Source organism: Larimichthys crocea, chromosome XIII, assembly GCF_000972845.2.
Source record: "Larimichthys crocea isolate SSNF chromosome XIII, L_crocea_2.0, whole genome shotgun sequence".
NCBI lineage: Eukaryota > Metazoa > Chordata > Actinopteri > Sciaenidae > Larimichthys > Larimichthys crocea.
In genome coordinates, this window is record NC_040023.1 from 16,875,778 (window position 1) to 16,897,308 (window position 21,531).

A 21,531-nucleotide genomic window follows, 5' to 3' on the forward strand; every position below is an offset into this window, starting at 1 on the left:
ATGTATTTTTTTTAATTATTTGATTAATATGTATTTTTTAACCTGCCTCCAGTTTCTTCACTGCAGGATGATGAGATGGTGCTTCCTCAGTTCGTGTGCTTTTACACAGCTTTCTTGAACTATTGGAGGCCTGACAAGTTATGACTACCCCTAGTGGTGAATAACTTTTAATGACTCCTCTGCTGTGATACTGTTTACGTGGGATGACTTTATTACACATCCTGCGTCTTAATTTCACCATAAGCAAATGTCACTAAGCCTGCTTTTTACGAACTAGTCCTGGAAAAACATCTGCACTGCTCCAGCGGAAATGAGACATGTAACTGACCAAAATGTTTGGTAGGGAAGTTTATTTCCAGTAAAATGACTGAACGTCACTGTTGAACCAAATACACCCACACTTACAGTACGTCACTGTGATGACGATCAAAAAACAAGAACCTAAACCCCCTCCTCTCTCTGTCTCTATCCTTTGTAAATACAACTGAGTAACCAAGCAGGGAAAAAGGGTCTCATATATGTAAAAGTTGTAAGATTGTTTAACAGTTGCAATATTCAGAGCTTAACCACACAAAGTGTTGTTATCTGGAACCATGTGAGGATATTTTTGATCACTGCTGCAAAGAATAAATGATGAGTCAGTTTCATTTATACTCTTTTTAAATAGTTCCATCCGTTGTTCTTAAAACCCATCAAATGGTGCTGTAACAGTTTGAATTAAGTAAATGGACAAAACAATGTATGAAAAAACCTTACATTTCTTCATGTTTAGTGGTTTGAAACATAATTCCAAAGTTACTGTTATACTATATAACCGCCCATCCATCTTCTGTAACCACTTATCTGTAACAGGGTTGTGGGGAATGGAGTCTATCCCATGGTGAACATGCAAACTCCACACAGAAAGAGTTTTTTGAGTAGATATAAGGACACATTTTAATGTCTTTATTAACGTGCAGAATTTGTCAACAATTATAACTTCTCTCATGAAGGCATAGATTCAGTTACTAGTTAAATAGTTATACCTTAGTTATAGTTAGTCTAACAGGCCTGCAACAAAGCCTACCTTCCTGAAGTTGTACTCTTAGTGGTTTGCAGGTTGCAGTTTGTGTTCCGTCAGGTGTTTCTATTATTTTGTCCATCCCATTTATATGAATGAGGGATAAAGTGGAAAAAAGCAGCTTCTTTTTTTTTACCAGCTAATTGGAAGTTAAAGCAAAACTATAAAATGTAATATTTGTTTTTTTCACGTCATTCTGTGTCATGTATTTTTGTTACAGAAGAAATCTGACACAAAGCATCAGAAGTTGATGACAGTATCTTTCCAGATCGTGGATACAGTTTAAGCTCCTCTTTGACTCTTTGGTTTGTTTGATACTGCAGCATCATCTAGTGGCAGTTAACTGACTCTCATGAAAATAACTATTCTGTGTCACTAGTGGAGGAAGCACTTAAATCCTGAAGTAATAGTTGCAATGCTGCACAAGTTACAGTTCACAGTCCTCCATTAAGAATGGGGTTAAATTGTTTAAGCGTTAAGTATTACCAAGATAATGTACTATCAGAAGTAACAGTACTCAATGTGCGGATGTATAAATGTGTAGTTGGTCGAGATGGAGCTGATTTTTTACTTTTATATAGTGCTGTAACTAATAATTATTCTTCAGTATAGACTAATCTGATGGTTTTCACTTTAGTTTGTAAAATCTCAGAAAATAGTGATTTATGAATTATGAAAATCTTCACATTTGAGATCTTGTAACCATGAAAAGTTTGGCATTTTGCCTGAAAAAATACTACTATTAATCATCAAAATCAGCTGTCAGTAATTTTTAATTATTGATTAATTCAACTAATCATTTAAGCTGAAATGTTGTATACTATTATGCAGTTTAGTCTTTTTAATTGGATCAGATCTTAAAAGCTATTCACATATTTTAAAAATCTGAGTAAGCCATTTGTCATTTTCAGTGTCCTTGGAGAGGACTGTCCTCGGAGAGGACTGTCCTCTTAAAGAAAATAAATTATAATGTTATTAGGATGAAGGTAAACTCACAGCTGCCCAGTTATATTTTATGGTTAAGAGATGTCAAACACGCTAACTGGGTTAGGGTTAGGTTGGAGGTTAGGCTAAGGGTAAAACACAATCATATTTCATGGCAAAACCTTTATTTCTACAGAATTTATAAAGAACAAAGCAGTATTTATGATGACAGACTGTTAAGTGTACAGTAAAACACACACATATATACATATTACATGGCAATTTTAAATGTGAAATCAACAGTACTAATATCCTTTTACTGTAATATCAGTAAAAGTTATACTGTTTCTTAGTTTTGTCTGTAAACATAAAAATATATTTGTAAAACTGTAAACATAATAATAAATTAAACAAATCCTAATCTGTTGAAAAATGTGAAAAATGTAGACACTCAAGTAAAGTACCTCAGTGTTTATTTAAGTCCACAGCTGCATTTACTGTCACATTTGCAACCTGAGACACACTGACCTTCCCGGTGGTTGAAGGTTAGTAGGACGTCCTACTGCATTCAGGGGTGTGGCGGTGTGTTTACCGCTGAGCAGCCTGTGCCAACCAAAACACACAACATGAGTACTGAGCGGTGTGTATTCAGTGTTTTATTAAACCATTCCATATACAAAACTTAACCCACATAAGTTACAATTTTATACATACAAATGTAGATAAAGACGTGTAACATACGGCTGAAGCTGAATAAATAATCTTTAATATTCAAACAGCTTCTTTCAAATTTACATTCTGCTCATTTATTTGGGCTTAAATACATTTGAACACACAGGCACGGCCTCATCTATAGTGTTTGGAGAGTATCAGGAGAGTGTTTACCATGAATTTTAAAAAAATCCCAAAGTGTTTACCACTGCTAATTTTAACACACATCCCTTTTAAATCCCCAAAAACCTTGAAAGATGACTACAAACTTTAATTTTACTCCAACTACTTCACAAGTGTGGTGGAGTTGAGTCAATGTGTCTGCTTAGAGCTTCACTGACGGACATTATTATTTATTCCGGTGAAGAAGTGCCACAGTAATAAAGTGATAGTGTCACAGGAAATCCAGGTACAAGTCAGTTTACCTGTAGTGGTGCACAGTACAAGCCTGCCAAGAGTTAATAACTTGTTAAGACTGTGCAGACTGTAAATATTTGTACTCCAGCTTATTAGATTTGAAATGAAAACAATCACTAGCTCAGTAGTTCTCAACATTTTTGGCTTGTGATCCTTTAAAATTAAGATTATTCTAATTGTCTCATTTAAGTATTTTTATAAGTCTTAAAAAAGTCAGAGAAAATATATAATATTATGTGTAACAGAATTGTTTTTCTCTCTCTCTCTTGTCTCTCTTGTCTCTATGCTATGATTGTGACCCCTGAGGTTTTTCTTGGGACTCACACAGGATAGGAACCACTATAATATGAGGTTAAAGCTTCAAGGGTCAACTTTAAATTTTAAAATATTTACATCCACATCAATGCATGCACCCAAATAATGGATGTAAACACCTCAAAGCTCAAAGTCTGCGCTTAAATCAGATGCTGGAGTAGACGTCAACATCCAAATACTGATAGACTGCAGTGTAAATGATAATTAGTAGTAATAGTAAAAATAAAACAGATGCAACAGTCCCGTGTCGTAACATCAGCCTCACAGATGTAGAAGTAGTCTGGGATGCGGATAACAAAGCCAGACAGCAGAAAAAAAAAGTGTGTGGCGTCATAATGACGCAGCCCGGTTAGAGTCCATATCAGAAAAGCAGGTCGAGTCAACAAAAGGCTTCTTTACCTTCACCCTCTTTGGAATTTTTATAATTTCAACCGAGTCTTTCAGCAGACGAAGAGGTTGAATCTTTTGGCACAAAAACAACAGTAACAGTGTCTTACCAGCAACGCAGAGAAATGTGTATGAAACGGTCAACAGAGCATATTGGCAGCATAAATAACATGTTATGTTTATAAAGAGATCTTCTCACTTCATAAGGAACCAGATCTTCTCTAGCACTGCATACAAACATACAAATTCTTTACATGACTAGAGTTAAAACAATTCATTCAGAGTCCTGGACAGACATTTTCTTAATATGGCCTGTTTGTCCGCAGAGTGTGCTTCTGAGATCTACAGTACTCAGTTACACAAGTGTGTGTGTGTGTGTGTGTGTGTGTGTTGTAACACCATTTAATGGCTTCTGTACAGCTCAGGACTGTCCTTCCTGTCTCTGTGCTCCAATCACATGAGGGTTGAACTGAGAGATGATAATGGTGATGTCATCGCGGTACATGCGAGCCAGCTCCTCGGGCAGCGACAGCATTTTCGACAGCCTCTCGTGGTCGACCGTGCCGAACTCGTTGTTTCCCACCGCGTGGCGCATGAGGTGGGTCGCCGAGTTCTGGTCCTCGAAAGCCGAAGACACACGAGCCTTCCTCTCTTCTAGCAGGCCCTGCATCTGTCCCAGGGTGACCCTGTAGCCTCCAACTTTGAGGGGCTGGCGCTGCTGCATCCCGGTTAAATACTCCCCAACGATACGAACCACTTCCTGTCTGTGGAGGGTCTCCCAGAGGCCGTCAGAGCCAATCACCTGCAGGGACAGACAGAGGGGCTGTAACATCAAACATTTTATATCCGATTTGCTAAATATTTCCACTAGAAACAGATTATGAAAAACTAAAAACAACTAATAAACACAGCCTTTGTCTGCAAAGGTCAGAGAGTTCTCATTTCAAACCAACCAGAGAAATTTGAAAGTCAGCCATGGAAGCTAAATAATTCCTGTAAAGAAAGGCTGCTCTGTTTATTGTGATTTTAAATAGAATGCTTCATGATACAAACGCCAGCGTGAAGAGCTCATTTATCAACCAAGTGTTTCATTTTGTTTTGGCCAGACCTCCGATTTAATAAGCTTTGTCTTTAGCCGGTAGACTTCATGTCTTTCACCTAAAAGTGAGAAGGCTAACCATCACTGTCTGATAAATCTCATTGTATTTATAAAAAGGTGTCTTACTATCATTTTAGCATTTTATAGAGATTAGAAATATCTTATCCTGGTTGCAGACCTGTGGTGTTGTACCAAGTGATGACTGTTTTCAGCCTGTGGGAAAATAGTTGTCCACAATGTGGATCGTCTTCCTACAGAGCTACAGAGCTCCATCCATAAAAATAGTTGTATATAGTTGCTGTATAGGACTGACAGAAACTATGACTTTTAATGTGGTATATACTGTAAATTAAAAACAAAAACAAAGCATTAATTCAGTCTTTTTTTTCAGACTAGTCATAACCGTGTTACGCATCACTTTGTATCTAACAAACGCAGAAAGATTTGATGATGTTGTGCCTCTTCTCTCACCATGAAGCGATCCTGTGGCCGTAGTTTGTGGTACGTGATCTCAGGCTCAGCGGTCAGGTATGGTGGTGTGTGGTAGTTTGGAGGGATAAACTTAGTGTGCTCGTTTTCATGGAGCTGATCAGGTCCAGACTCCAACACGCGCTTCTGCAGTTCAATACTCCACTTGAACTTCACATCCCCAAACGCACGGAACGGCATGAGGAGGCCAAGCAGCCGGTCCTGATAGAGAAGACGACAAAAAGAGGTTTTAATAAATGCTGTAACAAACAACCGCACTGAGCAGATTAGTGAGAGTAGTACCTGTCGTATAACTGTCTTCCTCTCTGATGGAGGGTGTTCACCCCGTATCCGAGCCACCTCCTCATCATTCTGGGCGCTGTGGTCATTAGAGAGTGTGTGAACACTGAAAGAACCGTCCTCCTCTTGCACCCCCAACACTGCCCGAGCGTCTCCTGCATTGGCTATATACCTTCAGGAGCAGAAAGGAAGAAGAAACAAGGCTGAGAAATATCCGTCTGACACAATTGTGACAGGAATGTGCGTGCATGTATTTATTCTCCGTACAGGTCTGATCCATCAATGTGAGCCACGCAGGCCGTCGCTCCAGAAAATGCCACTCTCAGGACCCAATAGTGCAGGAAAGCATTTGGGTCTCCAACCTAGACAGCAAAATGACACTGTCAGCCCCCAGACAGGATATGGTACATGGTTTAAATTACATGGAGAGGCAGTGACACCTGAGCTGCTCTTAAATCCATAAAAGTTTAAATTTGGATGCTCGCATTTTTTTGTGTGCTGCCACCACAGCACTCACATGTCCTGCACTGCACAGCAGATGTAATGACTTGCACTTTGATTAAGATTTCGATAACTGTGAGTCAGAGACATCACTGACGCAGGGCAACATATTTGAAAGTGTTATCTTGAACCTGTGCCTGAACATCTAGCTATTTAAGAATGCGGGCTCACAGCACATGTAGACAAACTTGAAATCTGATGCAATGTGTGTGCTACGTTGCACTTTGGGCAATGAATGCTGTTAATCAAGTGGCAGATTAAGCCTTGTGAACTTAAATTTACATTATACTCTTTGGCTAGTGCTAGTGTTAGGTCCATATGTAAAATAGGTAAATGGAAATTCAAAATTTAGACATCACTCATTTAAAATTTATTAAATATTTGGGAAATTCAGTCAAAGATACTCAGACTTAAACTTAAGAGTTGACTGCTGACCCACAGTGGTGTAATCCAAAGGGCCTATTTGGCTATAAAAATCTAGCAGAATAAAACCAAACACCAAATCTGCAAACATGGATTGATACAGGAGCTTAGTAGGGAGAACATCTGAGTTCCTCATTAACACAAGATGCTTTTAAAACAACCAGCAGCACATTAAGACAGTTCCCACCTGTGCCTCGAGGGAAATGTCATTGTCCAACCTCTTGAAGGCATTCAGCAACGCCTCGCGAGTGTCTGGAACTTCGCCTGGGCTGAAAACAGAGAGAGCAATATGGGTCTAGCTGATAGAGAGGAAGCCAGAGGGCAAGAACAGAGACCGGCAACAGCACTACTGGCAAAACAACAGATGGGCCAGTGTTGGTGTGGGCGTGTTTCTACAAGGTACAGAAGAAGATAAAATAAGAAAGCAGGAAGTTCACTTTGAAATGTTAGCAAAAGAATAACTGGACAGCAATTTACACCCTTCTGAAACAAGATTTACAGCCGAGAACCTTATCTCCTATCTTGGTTTTGAGGTAAAAGGCGACAAAGTAACACATGTTGTGGTATCCTCTGCTGTGTTTTTCACCCCTCACCTTGTGAGATCTATTAACTCCTGCCAGTATGTCCGGAGGCTGTTGAAGTAGAGAGTCTGAGCCTCCTTGCTGTAGTAGTCATTGGGGTGTTTGTGCCACTGCAGGATGGGACTGAGGGCTCTGCCGCCCTCCACCGCGGCCTCGAGCTCACACAGCGTGTCGTGTGGCAGCAGAGACACGGCGATGTAGTAAAACAACCTCTCACTCAGCGCCTGGCAGAGAGAGGAGGGGAGTTGAAAACAATTCCCAAGAAAAACTAATGACAATGCTGAAGGGCTTAAAAATGTTCCTATATAAACAACAAAAGTATTGTCTTCTAATAATTATACTGTATATAACATAACCTGTGGTATACCATTTCTAGTTTCTACTGTACTGTTTGCACATCTGATTTAATGCTAAAACTCATTTTGTTATACTGGTACTTAAAGTGTGTAATGACAGTAAATTTGAATCTGATATAACTGAATGTAACTACTGACAGACAAGCAGTATACCAGATGTTTACAGCCTAAAATTTAAAAAAGTTTGTTGCACTGCTAGAGACGGATATTCAGATTACAGTCACAAATTACAACATATATTTATAATTTTCTGTTTTTCACTTACTGGATTAACCAAATACTCTATACTCTGTCCCACAAATAAAGCATAATAATCACTTTTCCTTTCAATTCTGGAACATTGAGAAAGTACTCCATATTTTAGAAATGACTACAGAAAATGCAATTAAAGTTATTTTTTTGTGAACTGATTTGAAATGTGTGAGTTATAACATCTCAGTTTCGATTATATATACATAGGTATGTTGCAGGACAAGACAACAGCTTTACCTGTGCACAGGCGCAGCCAGCATGACCATCAAACACACCCAGCAGCATTCCCCGTGTCTGCAGGCATGTGGCTGCACTTCGACGGTCTTCTATGGGAGCGTTGGCTGGCAGCTGATTACTCTCAAAACCCATCACCGATGACACATTCTTCCCATCAAACTCTGGCACCTTGAACCACAACATATAGAAATTGTAAGATGAAAACCTAAATGCAGAGATGGTGCAATGTGTTTTCTGTGTGCATGAATGAGCCCACAAACCTTGAAGCTGTACTCGTTGGCTTTCAGAATAGAGTTGACTTGCGGGGGTGTGAGGATGTAGCTGCGTAGAGCTGAGGTTGTCTGGTAGCTTCTTGAGTGTTGGTGGCTCTGCCACATACAAGAGGGCCGTCTTGAGGCAGGTCGCTGAGTGATGGGTGCTAGATGGGACTGGTGGTGTTGGCATGGTAACAGACCGGAGGCCAAGACCTTGGTACGGGGCAAACCCCTGAACAGCTGAGATGTCACAGGCATGGCTGAAGGTGCTCTGCAGGCACATACACAAACAGATAATGTTCAATCAAGCCTATTGAAGAGGCACACAGAGAGGAACAGCAGCCTGGAAGCAACAACAGCTGAATGTGCTTTTATCAAGATGCATTCATCTACAGATAACAGAGTGTTCTCTTTACGCACCATTAAGCAAACAATGTGAAAACAGAAAGATCATGTGATGAGGATTAAAAGGTGCGACAGGTTCACAGCAGAAGGGTCTTAAATCAGGACCTCAAAACACCAAATACAGTTAGGGTGTCTAAATAATCTAACAACATCAACCCACCACAGTGACATTAAACAGCAACATTCGAATATTTATTTACGGTCAAATAATTTTTTTAACTCCAACTCTGCTGGCCACCGTTCACATATTTTTCATATGACGTCAAACCAAATCAGATCAATAAACAGGTTGTTGATTAACTGCTCTGGAGAATCATGGGCAGCAATGGAAAATTTGAAGCATCAGAGATCAGGGATGCAGAGCATGGTGCTGTATGTGTGTAACATGCTGCATTTTTATTAGTTAGTTAATTTAATGAGTTAGTTCATTTAATTAGTGCTGCATGCTCAAGCTATTTACATACTGACCAGAAATATAACATATCACTCAGTTATGAGGTACACCTGAAACTAAACTGTTCTGTAATGAATCCCATCTTTATGAAAGTTAACAGTTTGTTCAGTTTTGGTTAAAAACTTGGTTTTAGAGAAACATTGCGTCAACTTTATGATCATGTGAAGGTGCTGTTTCAATTATTTTGTCCATCCTATTTATATCAATAAAGTGGGCTAAATAGGGAAAAAAAGCCTCTCTGTATTATGAAATCCAGTCCAGCACCACCGTCTTCCAAAATGCTCATCAACACCTTTCTAAAACCTGAATATTAAACCTTCATGAGAGTGTGATTCACGGCATGACTCTTCTATAACACTACATTCATTTTAGCAGGAAGTCCCTCATAAACAGCGATTCAATTTGTAAAATGCCCGTATTAAAATCCCTCCATTCATCTTGCACGTACATTATGCCCACACATTCAGCTCAGTGTGTATTCAGTGTGAGGATGTCAAACCAACCTAGGAGATATTATTGTGAAAAGGATACAGCCAAAGCAGCTGACTTGTGGTAGCTCCAGTACAGGTCACTTTGCTCTTTTTAAGATGAATCAACACCTCTCTGAAACAGTTTCAACAAAATCTGAATATTGAACTTCATGAGAGTTTGATTTGTGCAAGACTCTTTTGTTAGATGATGTTAGTTTTAGCAGGATGTCCCTGTCCCTGTATTTGTAAAATGCATCTATCTTACATTCTGCCTTAATATCAGTGTGCATGCTTGGGGATATTGTGGTAACTGCTATGCTGACATACTACAGCAGCTGACCTTTTGTAAGACAGATCACTTTTTAGTCCTAAAATCTAAAGAAAGTATGCAGGGCAGATCACTGCAGCGTGCCGGCTTGAGTTGTAACTCTGCTCTCTTCTCCAACAGGTCAGCAGGGGCTGCACGCCCCCACTAAAAATAGCTCTGGCAAGAATCTCAGCACTGACATTTAAATCTTGAGAAATGTTATGTCAGGTCATGACACAGTGAAGTGGATCCAGACTGACGTCTGTACATGTAATCTGTCCTAAATGCTTAAGTTAGCAGCTCCTCGGAGTTAAATCTCCATCCAGTCAGGTCTGGTTCCTGAGAGAGATGCAGCAGCTCAGGTGATGCTGGCTCAGTTGAAAGTGGAGGAATAATAAAGATTTAAACTGTGCATGAGTCAGAGAGCACAGATGGCCCGTCCCAGCTCTGAGCTTCACCACAAAGTTGCCATGTTTGTTGACATCACTCAGCCTCTTTTCCCAGCTAGCACCAGACCAAGTCTACAACTCCACCGTGTTGTAGCAGTCACCGGGACATGCAACACAAATCACTAGTGTGAGAGCTGAGCTGTGTCACCGCATGGCATCAGCAGACAGTGTTACCGTGAGCTCTGCTGGCTCCAGTCAGTCGTGCTAATGGTAGCTAGTGGCGTGTGGGTAACACCCATCAACCGCCGTCCAACTGGAAAAAACGTCCGTTAGCATCAAACCCGACGGACCCAGCGGCGAAGCCTCGACACTAAACAGTCACAAAGCGTGCACGCACGGCAAAATTCAGACTCACCTCAACCGGTGGATGTGGAGAAGTTATTAAAGTTCATGGCTGAACACCAACCCCTCTCTGGTCCCTATCATCCTGGAGCAGCGCCGCACCGCAGAGTCGGCGCTGATTGGCCGAGCGCTGACAGCCGCGGTTACGTCACGTAAACCTCCTTACGCACGAAAGGGGCCTCACAGAGGTGAACCCCACCTCGAGCCCACACCTCGAGCCCACACCTCACCAGCAGAGATAATAATATACTGATAACCTGTGTCTGTGATCTGCAACGCTGAAAGACAATTATAGATCCTAATATCTATTTACATTTAGATTATGTCTATTATTTCCCACAAAAGGGCAATATAGATAGATAGATCTTCTCTATCATACTTCTCTCTACAACCAGCACCAGAGGATCCAGGGCACAGAGCCATGCTTCTTAATGACTTTGGTCAGTTGTTTAGTGTCACTCTGGCTCTGGCTCCACCTTGTGTCTTGAGAGCTGCTATAACAAGTCAATTTCCTCAGTATGCGCTCAGTAAAATCGGTCTTATGTTATTTATAGTCCTTATTACTGTTATTGTTGTTATTATTAATCCCTATTGGATTTCGAAAGTTTAAAAGTAAATTGCATTTTCGACGGCCTATACGTACTCGAAAACTCATGAAAATTTGCCTACCCCCCCCAAAGTCGGGTGTAAAATTAGCATTTTGGGGGTCTCGCACATGGACGTGCAAAAATGGCTCGACAGCGCCACCTAGATGTATGTTTTTGGAGGGGCCCCTCGCCACGATTTCGTCCAGGTTTCGTCCACATGTACGAAATTTGGAGTGAGTATGTAACATACCGAGACACACAAAAAAGTCTCTTGGTGACCCTGGCTACAGTGAAGCGTACGGCGTCCAATTTTTGTCAGATTTGGCCTTTTCGTGTTTTTGGGGTCATTTCCAGGGGTCGCATTTGAACGAACTCCTCTTAAGGATTTTATCCGATGTGTTTAAAACTTGCCATGTGTGTTCTTAAGGCCCCGACAATAAAAAGTTATTAAAATCGCAACTTCTCATCAGAGGGCGTGGCCGTGACGGCGCCGATTTTTCCGAAAAAAACATTTTTTTGGCTGATTTTCAGGCAAAAGTGTTGGCCTCTCGTATACTTTCTCAGAGCTGTCTGAAACTTCTTGTGGTTGTTAAGACCAATATTATGCAAAATTCGGCTGCATAATTATTTAGGGGGCGGGGTAAAAGCGCTCTATAGCGCCCCCTTGAATTTTTCTTTGGAACAGCCGCACCACCGTTTTGGACACAGAGTTGTGAAACCTCAGCCGAATTATAGAACATAGCAAGACCTACAAAAAAGTCTCTTGGAGCAACGGGCTACAATGAACAGGATGCGAGATATTTAAGAATGAAAATCTCCATTTTTGCTGTTTCGGGCAGATAGAGAAGGGGTCATATTTGAACGCACGCCTCCTAGGGATTTTATCCAATTCACTTCAAACTTGGTAGGTGTGTTCATATGGATGTACTTAGCAAAAGTTGTCAAAATTATGCATTTTGGGGAAACAGTGTGGGCGTGGCGATCCATAAAAAGATTCAAAGAAGAGATCGGCAGGAAGCACCTTCTCAGAGCTATCTGAAACTTCTTGTGGTTATTAAGACCGATATTATGCACATTTCGACGTGCGCACATGTCTGAGGGCCCGGCCATCGCTGCTTGCAGCTTTAATTATTATTTATTATTACTTAATAAGTTCCATTAGGATTATTTTTTACTTACTTATTACTCACATTACTTCCATAATAACCATTATTGTTTATCCCTGATAACTCTCCTTTTACATTATTTATTGTCAATTTAATTATAACAAATTGTAGATTGTACATTTCACTATGATAGTCACTGTGTTATTATATGTGATCATTTTACTGAAGTGAATTTGTTAAAAGGTGTACATTTTTGCAGAAATAACAAATAGCTACCAAAGGCAGGACAAAGGAGACAAAATGTATGTGTGTAACAGAGAAAGATGCTGGCTTCCTTTGTGTGTTACCACATATAAGTCAAAGCTTGTCTTTTGGTTTCAAGCTGACTCGACTCAAAATGAACTCTCCTCTGTCAAAATATGTAATTCTCTATCACAATACCGATATATATCTTGGTATAAGAAAAGCAGCTGAGCAATTGTTATTGTGTAAAATAAAAAGGACAAGAATCTCTGTTTTGGCTAATCCATAAAATATGCAACATTGTCCATTATGGCCTAATACAGCCAGAAATGTTAAACGGATAATGGCAAAGCCTCTAATGGTTGACATATTTCTAAAGTCTCTCAGGCACTTAGAACTTCTTCTTTGCATAAAAATGTTTCTTTATGACATCATAGGAATTCCAATTGATGATTAATCATCATACATTTGTGTTTTACTAAAATGACCTCAAAACAATACTGTCAAAACACATATCAAAATATTTTAATCGATAAAAACATCAAAATTCTTACAAAAATTATAATATTTACAGCATGAAACAGCAGTGAAAATACTGTGTAAAGAACGTACAAAAAACGAGCTGCAAAAGCTGTGAACGGTAAACGCCTGAGAGAAATGCCACTAAACAACACTGACACTGCTAATTACTTATATACATATTTTCATATCAGAAATCGCTCATCCACCAGAGTCTTGTTGACGAGGTTCTTCCTTCCGAGAGTGTTACGAATCAAGCGAAATATCTGCAACAAATGAGATTTTTTTTTTTTTTAAATACGTCCCCTCGTTAACACAGTGACAACAGGCAACACTGTATACACACCAAATACTAACCATTTGCTGCACGTATGTAAGGACAGATGCGAGCACAAAGTTTTGAGACCCAAGGTCAACGACACAGAAGAACAAAGTGTCAAAGATCAGCAACGTGGCCTCATTTCCATAATACAGCAGATCGCTGAAGGAGTGGGCCTCATCTGCAGTGAGAAAGGAAAAACGACATCATACACACACTGACATACTGTGTGTATATACACAAACAGAAATGTCTAGCCTATCTGGGTCATTACCGTTGTAAAAAATGCTTTTTTCATTGGGTTCAAGGAACTCCATCCCTATGACCCGCTCAAACATCAGCTTGTCCTTCACTATATAGTCCATGTCAGGCTGGGCCTGTGGAATAAACGCAGCATGAGGGTCTCATCTGTACAAAACAACTAATTTTCTTTACAATCTAACAAATACATGTACTATCATCAAACTCTGCTGGGTTCAGTGTACTCACATGGTCTATAACGGATCCCAGGAAGTGGTTCATGGTGTGGTAGGCTCTGGTGTTCTGCTCAAACAGGTTAGCCGAGCCTGCGTCCATCAGTCGTGATGGCCCACTCCTCTGCAGCAGATGAGACAAGCAACCATTGAACCGTTTAAATTGAAAATCATTTTTCTCTTTGTTAGATATTTTAGAGCTCAATTACAAACACAACAGAGAGAGCACACACCCTGCTGAGCGGCTCCCGTATCCTCTCGTATTGCTCACACAGACGTCTGGCAAGAGACACCTGAAAGGTCTGGATCTCCGTGTTGGGTAGTAGACCTCTCTGACCACACAGGGACTCCTTAAGACAAAAAAGAAGAAAGAAATAGGTGGTTACGTTAGATAAATAATGGAATAAATATGCTACACAACATGTAGCCTGTTGGTGTACATACACTCTCTCTCTTCAGATTGTTGTTCATTTCCTCCATGTTTGTATCCGCATGTCCATGAACTGAACGACCATGGATGTAGTAGCCAAAAGAACGGTGCGATAACAACAGCACAGAAACCTAAGTAAAAAGAACACGGACAAAATCCTCTTACAGACAAACATTTCAGACAGATATGTTGGAAGAATTTAATATGCGCATTTCTACGTACGTTACTGATGGAGCAGAGATCTACAAACTGGCGGATTTTGTCCTCCACAAAATGCTCATGAAACACTGTGAAGAAAATCACCTGAAGGGATAAATAATTATCTTTTTGAGGAGCTCTTTATACTCATACTACACATTTCCTTCATTCAGAAGCGGTGAGAGGAAGGAGGGAAGTAGGAGATAAAACTGAATGATGGCTGTTTTACCTGCAGGAGTCCGATGCAGAGCCACAGGGAGGCTGCCAGTCCGTAGCGCAGCATCAGGCTGTATGAAGGGGTGTACGCCTGTGAGGAGCGCTCTAAAGTTGGCCACGGGTCCCTCAGAGCGAGGTTAGAGAAACCCAGCACCTGAATAATACAGAGTGACATGTCAGCAATGATGAAAAGAGACATAAAAAGGTGCAAAAAAAAAAAGTATGTGTTTATGTGAGATGTACCTCGAGAAAGAAGAGCACAGCCATGATTTGAAAAGTTGGGCTGATCTTGCGGATGGTCTGGATCTCATTCCATTCGTTGGCCACAAAGTAGGTCCTCCAGATGCTGACCGGAGCGGGCTCACGTTTCCCCTCACCTGCTTTAACAGCAGGGAAAATAGTGAATGGATAAAACAGCTGGATAATGACTTTTTATGAAGACTAAAAGACTATGTTTATACCTTGTGCAGTTCTACTAGCTTTGCTTCGTGGCCTCTCCCAGTCAATAAAGAATATATCAACTGACACTTGAATGATCAGCTTGTGGAGAAACTGGATAGCCTGGATATGAATACACACAACAATACTTTCAGTATTCCTGATAGGAGCACATGATCCAACATTCAAAAGCAATTTTGAACTCTAACCTTGAGGGCGAAGGCACATCCAATGTATGTCACAAACTGCTCCTCCTGAGCAGGTAGTGGCAACACCACTGACACAAACTGTTGAGCCTGAACAGATCAGAGCAAGTAATTATAGAAAGGAGCCAATATTAATCACACCTAAATCTATGCGATCTTAAAGAATTGTTCAGGCAAAGAATGTAGAGGAAAGGAAAAAGGACTTGCCTTTAATGTCTAAAGAGTGCAGAGAAGAAAAAGAAACTGTTAGTTTCATGCAAGTTCATGCAAAAACAAGCGAAACAGACTTTGTTTTGGAAAAGGAATAAAGTTCAAATGGCTCAAAGCAAGCAAAAGCTACAGAAAGAAGATACTGGAGACCACTCAAGTATGAAATCAATCCCATAAAAGAAAGTCCCAAAGGAATTAGACTAACCTTGTAAAAGATGAGCCAGTAAAGTCCGGTTCCCACAGTGACGGCGAAGAAAACATTGGCAAGATCTCCGGCATAAAACAACAAAAACTTCAGTATAGCCTGAGGCAGACAAGTGAGAGACTAACATTACTTCCACACTTTACACCAATGTATGGATTAAAGTGAAAATAATGACATGTTAAAGACACAGTACCTCCACATCAATGTGCACAGAGCCGATTCTCCTCTTCCAGCTGACCGTCTTCAGCAGAGAGTAGAGCACAGCTACACCGCCCATCACACCTAGAGCGGTCTGTGCAGACACAAAAACATCAGAGCCACAGCTGATACTGCATCTCAGTGGGTTGTGATATCAACACTGAAAAGCACAATTATACACATTCGCCCATTTAAGAATAAACATTTCATTCATTCTTCTACTTACATCAGTCTTCATGCGAGCCTCATTCTGATCCATCTCATACTCGACTGCAAACGTCGTCTAGAAACAGATAAATGAGTTCAACAAGTACGCCAACAAAAGCTCGTTTCTGTCTTTTCAACAGACTGCTGATAAAAACAACCTGCAGTGTCCTTACGTGTGCTAAACGTGTGTGATGATTATATTTGTATCTTTGTAAGAACCCTTTTCAGTTTTAAACCATCATAATTTTTTTCCCACTACGTCAAAGGATTATTTCGAGATTAAGACTTGATTTCAAGATCAATGTTAAAATTAGGTTTAGTATAGGGTAAGATTTGGGGTTAGACATTTAGTTGTAATGAGGTCACTGAGTGTCCTAAACAGACAAAAGTGTGTGTGCGCGCCCTACTCACAGACACAGTTTGTGTGTTTATATCCGTGATGAGAACATCACTGTAGGTCACAGTCAGCAGAGGGGGATATACTTGTCCTTCCTGGGTGCGGGGAACCAGCTGAAATCTACCAAAAACACACATCTGATCAAAAACATCACTACTTCTCAAAGCAGCCTGTGGTGGCAAACAGAAAACATATTGTATTCATTTGGGTGTGATGAAGAGCAATTAAATACTCACTTATACTTATTTTAAAGGATCATTTATGGCTTACAAACAAGAAATTGGTTACATGAGACACAGAGGGAAGCCTAATGCTTCTCCAGGCTTTGATCCTTATATTCCCACAGTTTCAAAACAGTCGCTGTTAGGTTTTATTTCATCATGCAAAAACTTCAATATCTGTATTAGTATTTTTAATTCCCATAACAAGTTATAAAAACAAGCTGCCGCTTTCTTTTTTATTTATCATGGTGATGTGTACATTGAGCTGGAACTCACCTTATTTTGACACTGGTGGCAACACGGATGACTTTAGGCTGGGAACCTATGCTCTTCTCTCTTCCACTCAGCGTGTCGACAAGAAAAATACGTCGAGACAGGTACCAGTTCTTCATGTTCTCTGTACAACGACAAAATATATTAAAGCAATGGCCACGCACACATGCACACCACACATACGCACACACACACACACAGAAAAAATCAAATCCTACCTTGGTTGATGAACCGTCCATTGTATTGCTGGTTATAGATTAGGGTAGGCAGAGGGAGAAGTTTTCTGTTCTCTCCGCCACCAAGATCCATGAATACATCATAGAACAACGGCTCAGGATGCGTACCCAACAGCTCTGCTACTGAGAAATCACACTACACACACAGACACAAACACATGACTTATAATACAACTGGGCATTGCAGGAGCATTTGTGAGAGTTTGTCTCTGAGCTAAATGAAAGAAGAAACACTCACACTCTGTTGGTAAGTGGTCCCAAAGCTGAAGGCTGCCGCCTGTTTGGTGGCTGTTTCAGGACAAAGCTAAAAGAAAGGAAGAGAAGACGTGGTGTGGAGTATTTGTCAGCTTATAGTGGGAAACAATGATTAGGATCTGGCCCTATCACCAACCTATGCCCATGGCTAAACCAAGCAGCTCCATATACATTTTCTAATGGGTTACAATGCTACTGTATATTCAGACAAATATCCAAATAATTTGACATCTTACCTGGAGACTACGTCCTGCTTCTTGTTCCCATCTGAGGAACTCCCCTCTGACATTATAGACAGCAGCAAGCAGCTTAACGTCAGTGTTCTGTCAGAGACACAAACAGAAACCGTTTTATTGTTTGTTTTTTTACAGGTTCATTGTTCAATTTGTAGTATTATTCTTCATTGTGATGACTTAAAGATGGTAGTTTGGTAGTTTATTACTTACCTTGTTTCTTCCTCTGAAACTGAATCTAATAGGAACAGGATCGGTCTGAAGCACTCGACTGGCTAAACCTGGTTCATCCCCATAGTAAAGCCATGGCAGATTAACTCTCCTGGAGACAGAGTAACCAAAGTTCTTACTGTTCATCCGCTACAAACATAGCAAATATTTATATGTCATGACAATGTTGATTACCAGTAGGAAATGTCTCGCGTTGAGCTCAGAGGAGCTCTAGATCTGAAGATGATGTTAAAGAGTCTGCATGCATCGGTGGAGATGCCGCTAAAGGAGTGCATGTTCATCACACACATGTTCCCGAGAGCCTGACATGCCGTCAGGTTGGAGAAGACCTGTAACCACACAGCTTGTTTATACTTACTGTACATGTGTGTATTTATTAGATGCATTTTGGCATTTCAGTGGCTAATGATGAATGTCTATGTCAAATACTAACAGCTATCACAATTACAAATATGACCAGATATCCCAGATATCCTCTTATGTCCGAATGAACATCTCTTGTAAACTGGCTTTTTGTAATGTTAGATAAAGAAAACTTGAATTACAAGGCAGGCTGCTGACGAGGAGTACAGGTTTTTGACGAACCAGGCAGACTGGATGCTGAACTTCTGCAAAGGGAACAGAATAATAATAATAAACAATAAATCAGAAAAAATATAAAAATAAAGATAAATAAACTGAGCAAGGGGGAGACAAGACTCACCAACTGAGCATAGTTGACACTGGGATTCACATTGGTGGAGAGGCTGCCTGGAGGAAAACATAATCCACCTGCCTAGAGAGATCACAAACAGTCATTGATGATACATTTTATGAGTCTATTACAGAATGGTGTGTGTTTGATGTGGACAGTGAGCAGAACTCACCTGGATATTAGGAGGGTTACACACACAGGAGGAGTTAATAAAGGTAGCCTGACATCTTTCACACCTAAGAGACAGATTTTGGAAACTGTTACAGCTCTCACATAATGTGAAAAGAAAACATGGAATCAAGTCAACCTTTTTTCACACTCTGACAGCACTATATCAGTGGTGCTAAGAGACAGTAAGCAGGCATCAGCCATTTAACAGAACAAAAAAAGGAAATGAAAATGTACATTTATGTTAAATCATTTAGCTACAAAAAAGAAAATCTGTCCAGAGGGATAAAGACAAGATGAGACGGGGAACAACTATAAGCCAGTACTGAAATGATGGACCAGAGGGGTGGAAACAGTACTAACAGACAGATTATCTGTTACTGGAGCTTAAATCAATAACTAAGGATTCTGTAACTTCCTTATCAAACTGTGGGTCTGCTGTACAGGGTTCCTTATCTATTAGATAACACACACACTTTGACTTGGATTAATGACACTCTAAAGGGATTGTTTAGTTTTGTCAAAGAGTCTTTATAGGTGTGTAGGATTTAGTTGCATCTAGCGGTGAATCTGCAGACAACAATTCTTTATTTCTAGTGAATATGGACTAATGGAAACAGAGTTATGAATATTATATTTAGTTTTTTCATATCTTACACAGTGGACATTTTACACAATTGCTGATGTTTGTTTTTTAAATATTTACAGTAAAGGGACTTCTACATTAGCAGAAATCAATTGTTGCTCAACATTTTAGAATCCTGTTATGCTGCAGATCAAATAACCTGTGAAACAGTGATTTAGTATAGTGTCTTTAAAGTTGGGGCAAGAAAGCTATCCTGCATTTAATCTTCCAAGCCACTACAATTTACATAATGCAAGTAGACAGCATCTTGTATTAGACCCTTCCTGCCTGGTGTCTTTCAAACTAAAAAGGTACAACCTCAGATGCCTCAGTCAGCTTCCTAAGTGTGATGAGATGGTTGGATATATCAGTGTCTGTATGGTATTGATACGTACCTGTCTCCACTGCTGTTTGGTACAGACAAACCAGGGGTGTTTCCATTACAAGTTACACACCTGGCCTCTTCCAAAAGGTTTCCATTGACATCTCTCTCCACTGGAAAAAAAAGAAACAGCAAATATTCAGTCATTCATTCATAAAATACACAGTTATCTACATGCTTTTGCCTAACAGGGTTAAATTTAGTGATGGGAATCAAGAACCGAGTTGAACTCCTCTGGGCTTATTAATTCCTTTTATCAACGCGGACATATTTTTCTGACAGTGGCAAAACAGTTACATTGTGTCTACACTGCTAGAGAATAGCAACAAGAAGGAGTCTGTGCTACAGTGCTGATAAATGTCTGTATCATTTCAAGTAAGGGTGGTGTCAAGTAAGTTGAGATTGCTGATCTGCTGAAACCAGCATAAAAGTAACATGAGACTCTCAAGCCCTAAAGTGGAAAGAAGAGGACTTTCCATCGTCAGGCCTGAAAGTGGAAAAACAAGGGACTTTTCATCGACAGTGATAATTAAAGGTTCCATTTGAATGAGGCAATGCACAGAGATTATAATAACCAGAAGCTGTATAATGACTAAAGTTGATAAATGTAACAATGAAAGGAAACATGATTATATGATTATATGATTATAACTGATTATTTGATTATTAATAATTATGAATGTATGAGAACAGGTTGGTAACTAAGAGAAGAAAGGTCAAGAGTAAATCATGTTGAAATGTTGACTAAGGAACTCGGTGACAAAGTGTTACAGCCAAAACAAGGGAGAGAAGCAAAAGGGAAAGTTGTACGGCACAGACAGGATACATCAAAACGCCAGCAATATGCTAAAAAAAATGGCAATAGTATAAATAAAACCCAATCAATTCCTATCCCTATCGAAATTTTCATCAAGGAACTATTCAATAATGTTTGTTAAATGCATTGGTGACTCACCCAGGATATCGCCTGGTGGGCACTGGCAGTGCCCCTCATCACTGAGACTGCCTGGACATCGAATACAGCCAAACCCACCTTTAGTTACTGCCTGTAAAGAAAAACAACTTGTTAGGTAAGCATCATTACAACTGCTAATACAAACTGTACAGGAAGTGTGACATGCATTATCTACAGTATAAAGTGAGATGAGCAGCAAATAAAGACATTAAAAAGGTAAATAGCACATACAGGCTTGTCAGTTGGACATTGCCGACAAGTAACAGACGCCTTATCAGTTGTGAGAGTCTGGTACCCAGTTTTGCAAATGCAGCTCAGACCTGCAAAAAGAAGGAAACCAGCGCAGAGTTAGTGGGAACAGAGCATGTTCTGTGTCATAGACTGTGAATAATAGGACAGCTCCTAGGGCACAGACAGCAACTATTTCTGGGGGATCAATTAACAGTGCAGCAATTTTTCAAGCAAAACATTCCTCAGTTCGGGGCATTGATTAGCTCAGTTGGTAAAGCATCTTCTGTCCCATGTATGAAGGCTCAGCAGCGGCCCAGGGTTCGAATCCGACCTGTGGCCCTTTGCTGCCCTCCACATTCCTAT

At 40.2% G+C, this 21,531-nt stretch overlaps 2 protein-coding genes across 5 annotated transcripts in view; both read right to left on the reverse strand.

The window, feature by feature from the left end:
• Positions 1-2,625: 2,625 nt before the first annotated feature.
• pdp1 (pyruvate dehydrogenase phosphatase catalytic subunit 1) lies at positions 2,626-10,878 on the reverse strand. The gene is made up of 9 exons (XM_027287240.1): positions 10,726-10,878; positions 8,292-8,556; positions 8,032-8,199; positions 7,199-7,410; positions 6,793-6,874; positions 5,949-6,043; positions 5,685-5,853; positions 5,385-5,603; positions 2,626-4,616 (listed from the first exon to the last, which is right to left on the reverse strand). The coding sequence occupies exons 2-9, from the start codon at positions 8,541-8,543 to the stop codon at positions 4,236-4,238; spliced, it is 1,578 nt and encodes a 525-aa protein (XP_027143041.1). The 5' UTR covers positions 8,544-8,556; positions 10,726-10,878; the 3' UTR covers positions 2,626-4,235.
• A 2,276-nt stretch (positions 10,879-13,154) lies between these two features.
• The window catches only part of tmem67 (transmembrane protein 67), a 9,653-nt gene continuing 1,276 nt past the window's right edge, over positions 13,155-21,531 (reverse strand). Inside the window, exons 2-29 of one of the 4 annotated variants that reach the window (XM_019270462.2) lie at positions 21,169-21,257; positions 20,938-21,028; positions 19,996-20,095; positions 18,980-19,043; positions 18,817-18,888; positions 18,659-18,721; positions 18,288-18,442; positions 18,096-18,204; positions 17,886-17,972; positions 17,633-17,698; positions 17,377-17,530; positions 17,162-17,282; positions 16,679-16,784; positions 16,287-16,343; positions 16,056-16,154; positions 15,863-15,961; positions 15,655-15,663; positions 15,451-15,537; positions 15,265-15,364; positions 15,047-15,180; positions 14,817-14,957; positions 14,612-14,692; positions 14,404-14,520; positions 14,193-14,309; positions 13,976-14,083; positions 13,761-13,863; positions 13,525-13,667; positions 13,155-13,433 (exon numbers count right to left, since the gene is read on the reverse strand). In XM_019270462.2, coding sequence (XP_019126007.2) covers positions 13,353-13,433; positions 13,525-13,667; positions 13,761-13,863; positions 13,976-14,083; positions 14,193-14,309; positions 14,404-14,520; positions 14,612-14,692; positions 14,817-14,957; positions 15,047-15,180; positions 15,265-15,364; positions 15,451-15,537; positions 15,655-15,663; positions 15,863-15,961; positions 16,056-16,154; positions 16,287-16,343; positions 16,679-16,784; positions 17,162-17,282; positions 17,377-17,530; positions 17,633-17,698; positions 17,886-17,972; positions 18,096-18,204; positions 18,288-18,442; positions 18,659-18,721; positions 18,817-18,888; positions 18,980-19,043; positions 19,996-20,095; positions 20,938-21,028; positions 21,169-21,257 — 2,753 coding nt within the window. In that variant the 3' untranslated portion in view covers positions 13,155-13,352. Of the gene's footprint in view, positions 13,434-13,524; positions 13,668-13,760; positions 13,864-13,975; positions 14,084-14,192; positions 14,310-14,403; positions 14,521-14,611; positions 14,693-14,816; positions 14,958-15,046; positions 15,184-15,264; positions 15,365-15,450; positions 15,538-15,654; positions 15,664-15,862; positions 15,962-16,055; positions 16,155-16,286; positions 16,344-16,678; positions 16,785-17,161; positions 17,283-17,376; positions 17,531-17,632; positions 17,699-17,885; positions 17,973-18,095; positions 18,205-18,287; positions 18,443-18,658; positions 18,722-18,816; positions 18,889-18,979; positions 19,044-19,995; positions 20,096-20,937; positions 21,029-21,168; positions 21,258-21,531 lie in introns of all 4 variants that reach the window. The other 3 variants (XM_019270457.2, XM_010736052.3, XM_019270467.2) reach the window with 3 other exon arrangements.